The sequence below is a fragment of the Leptonychotes weddellii genome, chromosome 16, assembly GCF_054177405.1.
Source record: "Leptonychotes weddellii isolate Sample4059 chromosome 16, ASM5417740v2, whole genome shotgun sequence".
NCBI lineage: Eukaryota > Metazoa > Chordata > Mammalia > Carnivora > Phocidae > Leptonychotes > Leptonychotes weddellii.
In genome coordinates this window covers 1467226-1481668 of record NC_138384.1, presented here as the reverse complement: position 1 = coordinate 1481668, position 14443 = coordinate 1467226, and the positions used below count along the sequence as shown (strand labels likewise).

At 53.3% G+C, this 14443-nt stretch overlaps 1 protein-coding gene across 6 annotated transcripts in view; it reads left to right on the top strand.

Annotated features, from left to right (window-relative positions):
* The window catches only part of BANP (BTG3 associated nuclear protein), a 127705-nt gene that overhangs the window by 76821 nt on the left and 36441 nt on the right, over positions 1 to 14443 (top strand). For 4 of the 6 annotated variants that reach the window (XM_081806249.1, XM_081806250.1, XM_081806247.1 and 1 more), the window contains 2 exons: positions 1127 to 1198; positions 2594 to 2632. In XM_081806249.1, the coding sequence (XP_081662375.1) occupies positions 1127 to 1198; positions 2594 to 2632 (111 nt within the window). The remainder of the gene's footprint in view (positions 1 to 1126; positions 1199 to 2593; positions 2633 to 14443) is intronic. The other 2 variants (XM_081806251.1, XM_081806248.1) reach the window with 1 other exon arrangement.

Sequence of the window (14443 nt, the reverse complement as noted above, 5' to 3'; positions counted from 1 at the left end):
GCCTTGGATAGTGTGTGGCACCTCCTTTGGGTGATGCAGCGTGCACTAAGCGCGTTTAGGCTGTTAGCTCAGCAGTCCGCCTTGCATGGCCTGGCCCAGGTAGAAATGCCTCCAGACCCTTCCCGGGCCCTCCGGCCGAGGAGAGCGGGAGGGCAGGAGTGCCGCCAGGGAGCTGCACGTGTTCCGCACGCCCCTGGGCTCCTGTGGGCGTCCTCGTCCCGCCCAGCCGCAGTCTCCCGCCAGTCTCGGGGCCCCGGTCTGACGTCGCACTCGGGGTGCTGCCTGGGAAAGGCCCGGCTCCCAGAAAGTTGCTGATGAGTGCTTTTTGAGGGCTTTTCTTATCTTCCAGAGGAGGGAAAGCTTTTACGAATGGTGAGTTCTCTGTGTAACTGACAGTCACAAAGGCAGTTACTCTTGTCTTAGTGGTAAGAAAGGCTTTGAAGGAATTCCGGGACAGGTCACTGTGACACGGTCTGCGCAGAGTAAAGCGAAAGGCGCAGCAAGTTTTGCCCGGTGTTGAGCCATGTTCACATTTACGGCACTGGTCTGCCTTCCCCCACAGCCCTACGTGCATTTCAGCGGGGTTCTTGATTGGTGTCGAGCCACCTATTTAAGCGTTTTGTGTTTCTTTGATTTAAAACACACTGCCTGACCCACATTCAGTGTAGACACCCACGTGCAGCCCCTCCCACCGATCACGCACAGCTGCGTGGCCTTCCAGCGCTCCCGGACCGCGAGGAGAACGCCTGCCGCTTCCTGGAGGTTTCCGTCCCTCCAAGTCGATAGCATGGTGAAAAAAAGTGTTTCCAATTTTCTGGGAAATTTCTGTTTCCCACATTATAAAATTTGCCTGTTTAGTAGCATTTGAAGATTTAACAGATTTTTTCTAGGCCCCATTGTCTCTTTAGGAACTATTGCGAAGTGTTCTGTATGTGTTACAAACCAAGAGTTTGATTTCAAGAGGCTATTTAATAAGCTTACAGCAGCCACATGTTCTCTTGTACTATTCAGGATTTAGTTGTCTGGAATTGTCAGCGGGTAATCAAGAACAGTTTCAGAAAGCGTTTCTTGTTTGCTGTGGCTTTGATTTTCTTCTGATGCTTCTTGGTGTCTTCTCTTGCTGCGGATCCCACAGGGCCACCTCCACATTGCCCAGGTGCCACAGGGGGAGCAGGTGCAGATCACTCAGGACAGCGAGGTGAGTCCCTCCGTGGCCTTGGGCTCCCTGCACTCTGCTCGCGGTCAGACGCCGTGGATGGCCGGGAGTCCCCTCGTGACCCGGGCGTCCGGCCGGGACCCCCTGACTCCTGTTTGCTCAGGGGGTCACTGTGTTGGGGGAAGGGACCGTGGGGAGAGGCCGCGGGACGTGCTGATAGGATGGAGATGCCTTCACCCGGTGGCCACAGGCTGCGCACGTCCAGCCCTCGTGGGCAGGCCGCGTCCAAAGGGAAGAGGCGCAGAGGTTCTGAGGGGCCGGTGAGGATGAGCTGCTGAATGAGCGCTGGCCGGTCACGTGAGGGGAGGGGCTCACGCGTGAGAACAGTCAGCTCGTGGGTGGGCGGGGGCGGAGGAAGCTCGTGGAGCGGCAGCAGCACTGGGTGGGGAAGGAGAGCCGACGGTGGGGTTGGAGGAGGTCATGGGCGCGGTGTTCCCTTGAGGGGTGGGGAGGCTCCCTTTTAGGGGCGCAGAGAAGTGCGAGGCCCAGCCAGCGGTCCCCGACGTCCGTCAGGATCCTTCACTGCGCAGGGCGCATAATTTGCTGGTGACCTCTTGAAGGAAATTCAATATAGATTTGCTTTCACTAAAAAATCACTTGAATATTTTCTGGATTTCATGAATTTGCCTCGTTTTTCAGATTTCATAAGCGCGTCCCTCTTGTCTGTGTAATCCAGCATATGTTTCCGTTAGGAATTGAATGCAATGAATTAGAAGAAATTGCTGATGCCATTAATGATTACTTTGTAATAAGTTACAATATGGGATTGGTCCTCTTAACACAGTAAAACTCTACCTTGTTCATTTAAAAATTAAATATTTTGTCAAAATGAAGGTATCTGCAAAGACAGTTTTAGCAGAGCCTACTAGACCTCTAAAACAATCGTTTTTCCTAAACAAATGAAAATGCATTTCCAGCTGGCAAAACCCCGATGGGCCTGTGATCTGGTTGATTGTGTTGTGTCCTTTCTGCTTCATGGTTGGGACGCTGCGCGCTGAGCGTGTAAGGCGTCCCCGTCAGGGCGCGGGGTGATGAGTACACGGGACCTCTCCGGGTGACTTTTGGTTCTTCTCATCGGTCTAAAGTTGTCTCAAAATTAAAGTTGGGGGGAAAATGACATTTTCATTTGGGGTCAGGGTTGGGGGGTGGGTACAATGTTTTCTTCGGTTTGTTTTTATAAGAAAAAATACTATCTGTGAACTCAGTTTTCATTTTGTTTTGGGTGTTTTATTGCTTCAAGGGCTTGAGTTTTTGTAGAACTGATATGAATGGCTTTGCTGGCCATTCACAGATGGCATGGGCTGCTCCTGCCTCTGTCTCATTGTGTCTGGAAGTTGTTCTGGTCCCTGATCTCTCCTTTTTTCACCCATTCTGCAGGGCAATCTGCAGATCCACCACGTGGGCCAGGACGGGCAGGTAAGTGCTCGCGTGCTCTCCCTTAATGCTTGCTTGCTGTGTCATCAGCAACCCTTGCACTGCCCCGGGGAGGAGCGGGGAGCAGGAGGGTGATGCGGCGTCAGCCTTGGGGACATGCCAGAGTTGCCCCTGCTGGCCCCCGACGTCCTGAAGGATGTGGACACGTGCACGGTGGGGCTCTGGGCTATGTTCGTTTCTTTGTGGGGTGTTACGTTGCCTTTTGCCTTGTAGATGAAACTCCACTATCTCTTTAGCATTGTTTTCTGTGAATTTACATGAGTGCTGTGGATGGTCATGTTTGTGCAGTAGCTACGTATTAGGAGAAGGTGGGTTTTTTTTTTGTGGAGGTTACTGCAAAATGCCAGTCACCGGCATTTTTAAAAACATCTGACAAAAAGCTTAGCTGAAACAGTCACTGAACACACTGGGTGTGAATTGTCTTTTCAAGGCCGGGTGCTCCAGCTGTGAGGGGTTCTAGGGAGGGGTCTGCTTCCTAAGAGCCAGTGAAATTGCTGGTGACTTTGAGGATTGACGTTTCCAGGCCCTTTCAAAGAGTTTCTCTCAAAGAGATGTTTATAATCTTTGAAAAATTATGAAAGAGTCTGGAGAGTCTTCCTTTCTTACACAACCTGACCTGTTGCCACAAACATAGAGCTCGTTTACTGTCAAGACAATAATACTTGTTGGGCGCCTGGGTGGCTCAGTTGGTGAAGCGACTGCCTTCGGCTTAGGTCATGATCCTGGAGTCCCGGGATCAAGTCCCGCATCGGGCTCCCTGCTCGGCAGGGAGTCTGCTTCTCCCTCTGACCCTCCTCCTTCTCATGCTCTCTGTCTCTCATTCTCTCTGTCTCAAATAAATAAATAAAATCTTTAAAAAAAAAAAAAAAAAAGACAATAATACTTGTTATTCTGGAGCCCAGCCGTCTCCCCGCTTTGAAACGGCCGTGTGCGTCCCTGCGCCATCGGTGGGGGGCCTGGTGTCTGCCGTGTGTGGGGCATGGAGACTGTGTGTCCCTGGTCTCAGAAATGAGAGGACAGTGGCACCCCATGGGTTTTATCTGGAACCCTCCAAACGCCTTGGGAGAAGTGCAGCAGACCTCAGATTTAAATCACTTGTTTAGATTGGAGTTTCCGTTTTCAGTTTCATCTTGAAAAATACAAATGAGGTTTTATTTATTTATTTATGTATTTATTTATTTTTTTAAGATTTTATTTATTTGCGAGAGAGAGAATGAGAGACAGAGAGCATGAGAGGGAGGAAGGTCAGAGGGAGAAGCAGACTCCCTGCTGAGCAGGGAGCCCGATGCGGGACTCAATCCCAGGACTCCGGGATCATGACCTGAGCCGAAGGCAGTCGCTTAACCAACTGAGCCACCCAGGCGCCCCACAAATGAGGTTTTAATCAGAGCCCTGAAGCACTGAAGAGCCAAAGCCACGCCGAGTTAACCAGCAGTCCTCAGTCGTGTCCTCCGAGCCCTGTCTTGGAGAGAAGGTCGTGGGGCTGGGCCCGTGGAGGTCAGTTCTCAGCAGGTCTTTGTTGCGTGTTTCTCTTGGTCGGGCACGAGCTGTCCTGTCTAGGGTAGGAGAGGGCGGGTCATCGTCTGTAGTTGATCTCTGGTTTTGACCACTTAGTGGTTTGTGTTTATCCTCGTTCAAATGTCGCTGAACTTTCTAATTCATGAGAAAAGAAAGTATGTCATGTTGGATATTCTTGTCGTTTCTGTCTCTATTCCTGAGCGGAATTCCACTTGGGATTTTTGAAAGGTAAAACAACCAGGTGTTTATGTTTTGTTAGTGCTGTGTGTGACTGGAGACAGCGTGCCCCAAATCAGCCACGAAAGCAGGGAGCCCAGCTCTGTGGCCGAGACGGCAGCGCGGCTTTCAACCCCGGAGGGGCTCCTGGAGTGTCGGTCAGAGAATGATGCGGACCGGAGCGCTCTGCGCACGCTTAGCTGGTGCTGCGTCCCGCACGTTGGCTGCAGGCCGGGGCCTCTGCTGCCTGAGCAGCTGTGCTCGGCCCGGTGCTCGGCTCTGCCCTCGGCCTCCGTCCCGACTGCCGTCTCTGCTGCAGTTTCTTCATCCTCCGCTTTCTTAGCCTGTAAGCTCGTGCTGCCTTCCTAGCTCTGCCCGACGCTCGCTGTCCGTCCTGTGTGGGGGATGGAGCTCGACAACAGGCGGGGCGACGCTGATGGCGGCTAGAGGCATTTCCGTATCTCCCACCTTTTGCTTTCCTGAAGGAGGCCCGGCTTTCTGACTTAAGTAAACCGTACGTGTTTATGTAAAGCTGCCTTTTTCTGGTCAAACTGTTTAGCTAATCCTTTCTTGTTTTCCCTGTGTGGAAATTCCTTGTTGTTCTATCACTTGGCTGACTCTTGTTCCTATTAAGTTACTCTGCTTGTGACAGCTTCATTTTTTAAGTTAACCGAAAATTTGCAAAACAGAATGATGTTTCGCAAGATACAGAAGACGCCGCTGAACGCGATGTCACCGATGGGCTGAGTGAGAAGCGCAGCCGTGCTGGAGGCAGGGGCGCCGTGGTTCCTTCCCCTGCCCTCACATGCCCCCGCCCCCGGCTCCCTCGGTTCGCCCCGGCCTCCCTCCCCCGGCCTCGCACACCCACAGGAGGACGGTGCCAGGCGCTGCGGCCTCGCTCACACAGGGCCCCACAGTCTTACAGCCGCTCCCCAGCTTCTGCGCGGTGGGGCCTGGGGTCACTATGGTGTTTGATTTCCTGAAGACGACCCCACGAGGCTTGTTCTGGTTTTAGGGAGCAAAGGTACTGAATGGGGAGGACGCTAGTCAGAAGCCCGTGAAGAAACTCATGTGCTGCTCTTCTTTTGGGGTTTACAGACCCACTGACTGATTAGCGTCATACTAAATCCTTCCCTGACAGACTTAACCGTCACTGAGAATGATGATGCAGCAGCGCTCCAGACCCATGCAGAACAGCTCAGTCACGCAGGGCCCCCCGACCCTGGGACCCGCCGCGGCCCTTCCCGCTTCTCCTGGCTCTGGTCCCGTGTGTCGCGGGTTTTCTCATGTTCGGCTGTTCTCGCTCGTGGGCCTGACTTTCTCCATCAGCGCCTGGTGTCTGTGAAAGCACTGTGTCTTCGTGGCAGGGCGGCAGAGGGGCAGGAACCGTGTGCTTGTTCACTGCTGCTGCAGACTTTGTTTTCGGGAGAGGGAGAGCCGCTGTCTTGACGTGCTGTTGAGTTCCGTCCCGCCATGGAAGCGCTTCTGCACTGTGGCTGCCCCACGTGCTTCCCCTCCCTGGGCCGTGGCCCCTGCCGGTGGCCAGTCTGTTGTGGGGGCGAGTGAGCGTGGGCCTGGTGCAGTAGACATGCAGCAGTGTCCATTGCTCCCCAGGTGTGGAAAGGAAGGATCAAGAGTGGGAGCCAATGCGCAGCCCGGCAGAGAGCCCGGGGTTTAGTTGGAAGCCTCCTTTCAAGGGATGGTCCTGGTGGCACATTCACACATTTCCTGTTCTCTTCCTTCTGTTTCTGGCCACATGCATCTTCTTGCAGTGACCCCCTTCCTCCTCCTTCCTGATCTGTTTTGGGGGGAAGCTAGATGGTCAGATTTGTTAGGGTTGAAGTTCAAACGCAGTCATTAATTGTCCTGGGCTCTGGGTGAGGGCACCTCCTGGGAGTGAGATGCGTGGGCCGGCGGGTCTGCGGCCCTGTTCCCGATGGTTCAGAGTCACTTTACTAAGCCCGGTGATGCCGTGCTGATTTCTCTGTCCACAGTCTGAGCGCAGGTGCTAGGGACACAGGCGATTTCTTCTACTGCCTCGTGCCGCGTCTTCTTTCTTACGCAGTGAGTATTTCAGGATTGATCGTTTACTGCCGTGTGAACGCAGAGCCAACAGGCATGTAAAGAACATGGGAACTCGGAATGTGTAGCGGTGTTATCGTCTATGTGGTGACTTAAGGAATCTGGGCAGATGGGCTTTGTATAGTGAATGAGATCAGGAGCAGAGAAACCTGGAGTTCTCAGGAGAAGACTGAAGCTAATCCTGCGTGGTAGTGATGCTTCGAGCACAGTGGATGCGTAGACACATTGTGTATTAAAGGTACTAGGCCTGGGGAGTGATTGTTTAAGGGAGTTCAGCTTTCTGAGTTAGTGGTTGGTATAAGAGAATTTTCTTTCTTTCTTTTTTTTTTTAGAGCGAGAGCACGGGGGCAGGGGTGAGAGGAGAGAAAGAATCTCAAGCAGGCTCCACACCCAGCACAGAGCCTGACATGGGGCTCGATCTCAGGACTCTGAGATCATGACCTAAGCCGAAATCAGGAGTCAGATGCTTCACTCACGGAGCCTGCCACGTGCCCCAGTATAATAGAATTTTTAATTCAGTATGGATTTCAGAAGATTCTGAAAAATGAAAACAAAAGGGTCTCAAATGTTAAGAGCCATGGGGATTGCAAGTTGCAGTGAGGTGGGTTAAATGGTTTTGAGATGGATTTTAAATGAGAAATGATGAGGTCATGGGAACTTTTACGTGCAGTAATATGGCACTTATGGGCAGGCCAGGGGGCTACCTTGGGGAGGGTGGGCTGACTGGGGAGCCGCCGCGGGGAGCCCCCTAGCTGCAGTCGCTCTGCTTACCAGCTGGGCTTCGGCTCCAAGTCATGCTTGCTTCTCAGGTTGTCCTCGCTCACTGCGGCCGGTGGACGGTGGGCCACCCTGGCCCCTGGACGGGCCCCCACTAAAGGTCTGGTTACGCTGCCTGGCAGATGCCAGGCTGCCCTTCAGATGACGGGTTTGTGCTGTGTGGCTGGACTGCATCAGGGTCCAGTGTGTGAAAGTAGGTGGGCGTTAGGACTCTCGCACCCTCTCGCGCAGGTGCACACACACACACGGTCGGAGCAGGTTCACAGAAGGATAGTTAACCTCACTGCTGGCTAGTTCTCTAATACTTTTTACTCTGTTCTGTTTTTCTTCTTTTTTAGTCTCTTTTGGGTACTAGTTGTGACACATTAAATCGATTTCATGGCCCACAGTTTGAAAAGTACTAAAATAGGTGACCAGTGGTGTCTCTTTATTTTCTTAGGATCCTGTAGCTCTAAGATGTTGTAATTAAGTAGTTTTAAAGCATTTACAACTATGTGGAGTTTACACTGTGAACATTAATACATATTTCCTTTCATATTTTGGTAAATCAAAAGATAATCAGGGCGCCTGGGTGGCTCAGTCGTTAAGCGTCTGCCTTCGGCTCAGGTCATGATCCTGGAGTCCTGGGATCGAGCCCTGCATCGGGCTCCCTGCTTGGCGGGGGGCCTGCTTCTCCCTCTCCCGCTCCCACTGCTTGTGTTCCCTTTCTCTCTGTCTCTGTCTGTCAAATAAATAAATAAGATCTTTAAAAAAAAAAAAAAGATAATCAGATAAATCAGTAGCATAGAATTCTTCTTTCAGAAAAAGTCACAGTCGAGCTTTTCAGCGTACTTCTGAAGGCATTTAATCTAGATCGGGGAAGTCGGGTTACTTGTGTTACTTGAGTATCAGAATCAATCTTCCCTGAGAACTCTGGAGTCAGACTCTGCGTTAAAAACCTTGTCGTCCCTGTTCCTGGTGTTTCTCGTCATCTTGTTGCTCATGTGGCAGGTGCTGTGGCCTAAAGGTCACTTGGTGCTCCTAGGGAGGGGCGGAACTTGGTGTTGTCTACCAAGTTTCTGGACCACTGAGTTCCTGTGCGCCTGTATGTCCCACCATGGGGCGTATGCAGCTTGCAGCGAGGCGAATGAGATGCTCCTGCAGGGGAAGCAGGGGAGGGCCCGGGAGAGGAGCAGCCCTGTCCTGGAGGGCCAGTTGCAGCCGGTCTTTGCTGTAAGGCTCTGCTGGGAGCAGCTGTGGGGTCAGGCCAGCCTCTGCCAGCCACGGGGGGCCTTTCTCGCTGGGCTCCCGCAGCTCCTTTTGGATGTAGTGTGCCTGAATCTCCCACGAGCTCTCTGTCAGAGAAAACTAGTGGTTGTAGGGCACCCCTTCCCCCAAGTTAGCCATGTGCCGCTAGGCGCCCAGCTCAGGATGGGCAGGGGAGAGCAGAGGGGAGGCTGAGCTGGAGGTGCAGGACCCCACGGGCTCGCCCCACTGGTCTCCCCGGTGTGCCGCTGCGTGCTGCCTCCCAAGAGACTGATTTTGGCACGGCGGGGAGGGCCTGGCTCTGGAGTGGAGCACTGCTGGGTGGGGGCAGGGGGCGCCGGGAGAGTTGCAGCCCGGGCCCAAGCCTCGGGCTGCCGCTCCGTCAGCGGGTTGCGTTGGGGAAGTGACTGCACTTCCTTGGCCTCATTGCCAGGGTGGGGACGGCAGGAGCACCTGCTTCGGGAGAGCCGTGTCCTCACCAGGAGCAGTCGGCCCAGTGCTCAGCGCCGGTGTCTGCGTGGCCTGTGACGGTGCTTGTTGTCCCCACTGCTGGGAGAGTGGGCGCGTTTGCCAAACCCGACCCTGACCCCACAGGCATGGTGTCGGAGTGCTGGGTCGGGGCTGAGCAAGGAAGCGTGGACCCTCCGTACCTAGGACACAGTGCGTCTTCTGTGTCCCGTGCTCCCTGCCTGCAGGCCCGGGAAGATCTTCCTGTGGAGTCTGGCAGAGGACGGCCTTCAGTTTTACTGTGTGTGCCTGTGTGTGTGCGAGACTCACAGGCATCACTGGGAAAGCTTTTACTTAAAGCATTAATTAATTAGGATAGATGCCATTTCTCATTAAAATTAACACCACGAATGAACCTTTTAAAGAAGGGAGGTCATCTGAGCCTAATCAATGTAGAGGAACCTAGCTTAGAAATTCAGCTTTTAAAAATGACTTAGTGGGCACCTGGGTGGCTCAGTTGGTTGGGCGACTGCCTTCGGCTCAGGTCCTGATCCCAGGGTCCTGGGATCGAGTCCCACATCGGGCTCCCTGCTCGGCGGGAGGCCTGCTTCTCCCTCTCCCACTCCCCCTGCTTGTGTTCCTGCTCTCGCTGTCTCTGTCTCTGTCAAATAAATAAATAAAATCTTAAAAAAAAAAAAAATGACTTAGTGTTTCGTTAGAGAAGTGTTGGACACACACATGTTTCAGTCATCTCAGGGAGCTGTTAACACAGCGGGGGCTGGAAGGCCCGAGGCGTCGTGTGCATGTTCCTGGGCATCCCAGCTTGGGCACAGATGCCAGTCACCGAGGCCGCGGTGTGAAGTCTGGCTGGGGCTGAACTCCACGCTTGCTCAGCCTTGCCCCTTCATACACGGGAGAGGCTCATAAAGTTGTGTAGACGTTTTAACCTTGACCAGACATTTTCAAAAAAACGTGTTTGATGAATAATACAGGATTAGAGTTTGGCCCAGTTGTGTGCATTAATTAGGAATGATGCAGTTGAAAGCGCTTTGGGAGTAACTCTTAAATCCTGGTAGACTGCGCCTTGTGTTTCTGTAACGCAATGTCTGTTCTTTCACTGAAACTTCTCCTGGTACAGGCCCTACGTTCTGGCCTCTGCCGTCCCAGAGCTGCTTGTGTTTCACCGTCCAGCAGCCTCTTTGCCTTCAGGGCTGTCAGCCTGACGGTTCTGCGGCCCATGAGCCGCGAGAGGCTGGCTGTTCCGTGGGGCAGAGGGACGATGTGCAGGCTCTGGATTCGGGAGAGAAGATGCTGTTCTGACGTTGGCTTTGGACGGCAGTGCCCTTCCCGTGAGCAGGTGTGTGGGCGGCAGAGGGGCCCAGGTTTCCTGACTTGGAGGTGGGCGTCCCGAGGTGCTTTGTGGATGTGGACTTCACACTCTTCTTTGGGAAGACAGGATCATTGGAACAAGAGGTCCTACTTTTAAGATTTGAATGTGAGTCTCAAAAGGGGGGCCTGCCACACACAGTCCCCACAAAGTACACTAGGTCAGGACTCAGCCTTGGACTCCAGGGACCCTAGCCTCCTTGGGGGAGCTCACCTGCAGTTTGCCCGAAGTGCTTTCTCAGGTAGGAAGGGCAGGAATAGGCTGCATTCCTCTCAGAGGAGGGGTGGGGCTGCTCTGTCCCATGCGGCCCTCCTGCCACTCACCTGTGGGCCAGGTAGACCTGGCGCTGTGCATCGTGGAGTCTGGTAAAGGGAAGCCCGGGGCACCCCTGTGCTCTCTGAACCCTTGTTAGAGCCCAGAGATAAGCACCCTGTGGTGTGAGTCAGAGTCCGGCCCTCATGAGACGCCCGAGCACGTGCGTGTGGCGCTCTGGGCCAATACCCCAAGTGGGGACAGTGCTGGTGCGTTCCAGCCCCTCCCAGGCTCCCAGCTTCCCGGAGACGCGCCCTCAGGTCAGTGTTACGTCCCCAGAGGACTTCTGCTTCGGTCAGAGCTGTCAGGCCCCGGTGCCCGGATGCTGGTGCGCTTCTTGGACGGACTGCCGCTGTGTGGTGCCTTCACGGTCATCCGCTCACGTGTCGGGCTGAGCCATGCCTGCTCTGTATGCGGCTACGGCTCTGTACGGTAGTGACATGATTTTAAGGCTACTGTCTAGATTTGACCCCAGTCCGCAGTGTCCCCAGGTGCTGGCAGAAGCCAACACTGGACTCAAGGGGGTGACCCTTAGGACGGCGGGGAGAGCTGTGGGCGAGCTCAGTAATCATGGCCCCAGCCTCTCAGAAATCACATGCAACACCAGTTGACCGAATTTGTTTACAATTTGAGTGGTGAATTTTGAATAAAAACCTTGCCAAGTCTTTGTAGGGACTATGTGGACACTCAGGGTTTAGATAGCAAGGGGCACAGTATGGTACGTGCTTTGGTTCTGATTAATTTTATGGGACGAAGGCTTGCCAGCTCACAATAATTTTTCACATTTATCTAATCAGTTGGAAGAACAACTACATAATTAGCCTCAGTTTAAGAGATGGTGATGCAGTCGTAGAATTAAACATGAAGGTACAGACTTCACGCAGAGATAGGTTCAGTGTGAGTAGTGGGGGAAAGAAGTGGCCAGAGAGGGAGGATGTTTATTCTGAACATATTCTGTCAAATTGGCTTCCACAAAACCAGGTGTGATGTGCAAGTGTAAGGTATTAGATTTGCATCCTTGTGACATGCGGGGCTGACGGTGGTCTGACGCCCACGGCGGGCCCTGCTCTGTAGCAGGGCTGCTGGGGTCCGCAGGGAGACGGGCCCGGTTTGGCACCACCGTGGAAGCCAGGGGGCTCTGAGGTCACGCGCTCGAGACACGGAGCTCCCAGTCATGAGACTTCACATCAAGACCAGACGTCTCCTGTAACTCATTACGTGGCTAAAACGAAAATGCTTTATTTGTTTCCTCTTCCTTCTCTAAAGATGGTTGTTTTCTGGGGGGTTTAGATTGCATAAGGCCTAGGAAGTGTGTTGTTTTAATTAGAGCATTCTGTAATGCTGCTCAGCCCAAGAACGTTGCGTAGGAGAGAACGGGGTCTTTGCAGCAACACAGTTCAGTCCCGTTAACAAGAATGCAAATCTTGGGCGCCTGGGTGGCTCAGTTGGTTAAGCGACTGCCTTCGGCTCAGGTCATGATCCTGGAGTCCCTGGATCGAGTCCCGCATCGGGCTCCCTGCTCAGCAGGGAGTCTGCTTCTCTGTCTGACCCTCCCCCCCTCTCATGCTCTCTCTCTATCTCATTCTCTCTCTCAAATAAAATCTTTAAAAAAAAAAAAAAAAGAATGCAAATCTTGTCTAGTGGGTTTGTGCAGATATTTAAGGCATGAGCAACAGGGATAAAGGCAGTTAAATATAGGCATTTAGTGTACCTACTGCTCTTGAGACATCCACTCCTTAGGGTCGCTTGAGCATTTGAGTGACCAGGGGAACTGGTCGTGTAAGTGGGAGTGATGGTTGGGCAGGAAGGGACTGGATCCCTAAAAATTGCAGACATTAATTGGTGTTGGCAGTCCAGGAGAGTCTAGTTCTCATTCTGCCTGAATTAGAACCAGTCACTAGTGAGTCGTGGTTCAGCTGTATGGAAGTACAAATAAGCAGAAATCCACAAGTTTGGGTGAGAGCGTGTGTGTGTCTGTTGTACTTTGAACTATTTGACGCTAAGTTGCAGGCGCCGAAAACCTTACGGTAGAGCTGTAGGTAGGGGGATGGGGACGCTGGTAGAGGTAGGCAGGGGGACACTTCTTTGTGCGAGGAGTTGAAGCGTCACTCTTGCTTTGCCACACGCCACCCCAAAACTTAGGGCTGATGACCACCACTGGTCATTATCTCTCATGACTCTGTGGTTTTATTGGGTGCAGCGGGTGGGGGTTCGGCACTAAGTGGCTTCACTGGGGTCATCTGGAGTCCGAGCAGGCTGCCCTGTTGGGGGGCTGCTCCCGGGCTGGAGCTGGACTGGCCCGTGGCCGGGGGCTCAGTGAGGCTGTCCACCCAGGCCCTTTGGTCCTCCTCTGTGCAGGGTCCCCTTGTGGCCCCGGGCCTCACAGCACGGTGGCAGGGCTCCAAGAGGGGATGTAAGCAGCGTTTGAGAACCGAGGCTGTAGGCCTGCCTACTCCTGTGATGACCCTGCTTTCTCTGATGGCTGGTGTGGAATGTCTGTGCCGCAGTCCGGAGCTGGCAAGGAGGAGGTAGAGGTTGTCTGCACGGAGGGTCACAGCATCCCGTGGCATCCACTCTACGCCCGGTGTGGCTTGACTGTGAGCTCCTTCAAGGCAGGGTCCGCGCTGTGTACACGGAGGGGCTCTGCCCACGCGCACCGCGGGCCTTCAGGGAGCGTGGGCTGCAGGGACCTTGGTCGCTCTAAGGCGGGGGCAGCAGTGCGTGGAGAGCGCCTGAGTGTTTTTATGGAGACGCTGGCTGACTGCGTGACTCACACAACACGCTGCAAGCCCCAGCAGTGACCCTCCCTGTTGGGCCAGGTGGGCTGGGGGTGGGTCTGTCAACACCAGGGTCGTGACCTCAGGCAGACAGCAGCCCACCCATGTGGCACAAATCCATGTTGAGAAACTCCAAGCGATTTGTGAACGGTGTGCTTTGTTGGGGCGGCTTGGCTGATGATGAAAGTCGGATGCATTTTTGTAATTATACGTCGTGAAATAATTATTGAACTGCTGAAAGACCTAAATGTTTCTTTTCTGCATTTAGAAAGTGTAGATTTTTAAAATTTACATTTATACAATTTCTGAGGTATCTTTTCATTCCATTCATGTCAATTCTTTGGGCGTTTAAGAAAACAAAGCAGAGACCTAAACATGTATTCATGGGACTAGAAATAATGCTCCAAAAGCAGTCTGTTTTTGGATAGTCGGCCGCCGCTGCTGGCTGACTCCCAGTCCCCCTTGGAGCACGATGGCCACGGCTCCCCCCTGCTCACGGGGCTCTTCAGCACCCAAGGACGGGCACCTAGTTTCTTACAGTTAATACCATGTTGTTGTTAAAGATCAAGACATAACCAAGAACAAGAAGTTAGGGGTCGCTTTAACCTTGAACATCATGTAGCAGGGTTCCCATCATGCAGAGATTACCTAATTTTTGAGAACCTACTGTGCCTTGCCCTCCAAAGCTCCATGAGGAGCCAGCCTTCTGCCTGCAGGGCTCAGGCCCCCCCACCTGGAGCTGGACGCGTGCTTCCTCCTAGATCGTAACCTCTCCCGTGGCATTCCTGGGGAGGAGATGAGAGAAGTTCAGGAACGAGGGGAGTGTTGGTATCTGTACATGTGGGGATAGGAGCCAGTAGCTTTTCCTGGACTGTGCTGGGAGGTAAAGCCCGGGATGGATCCCGTGACTCCGGGAGCCACACACGGACTCCGGCTCTCTAGATCACCCTCTTCACTACTGCTGTACTATCCCGGGATCGAGAGGGGTTTGACTGTCTTGAGCTGTGTTCTCATCTGTCGCCTCGGCTCAGC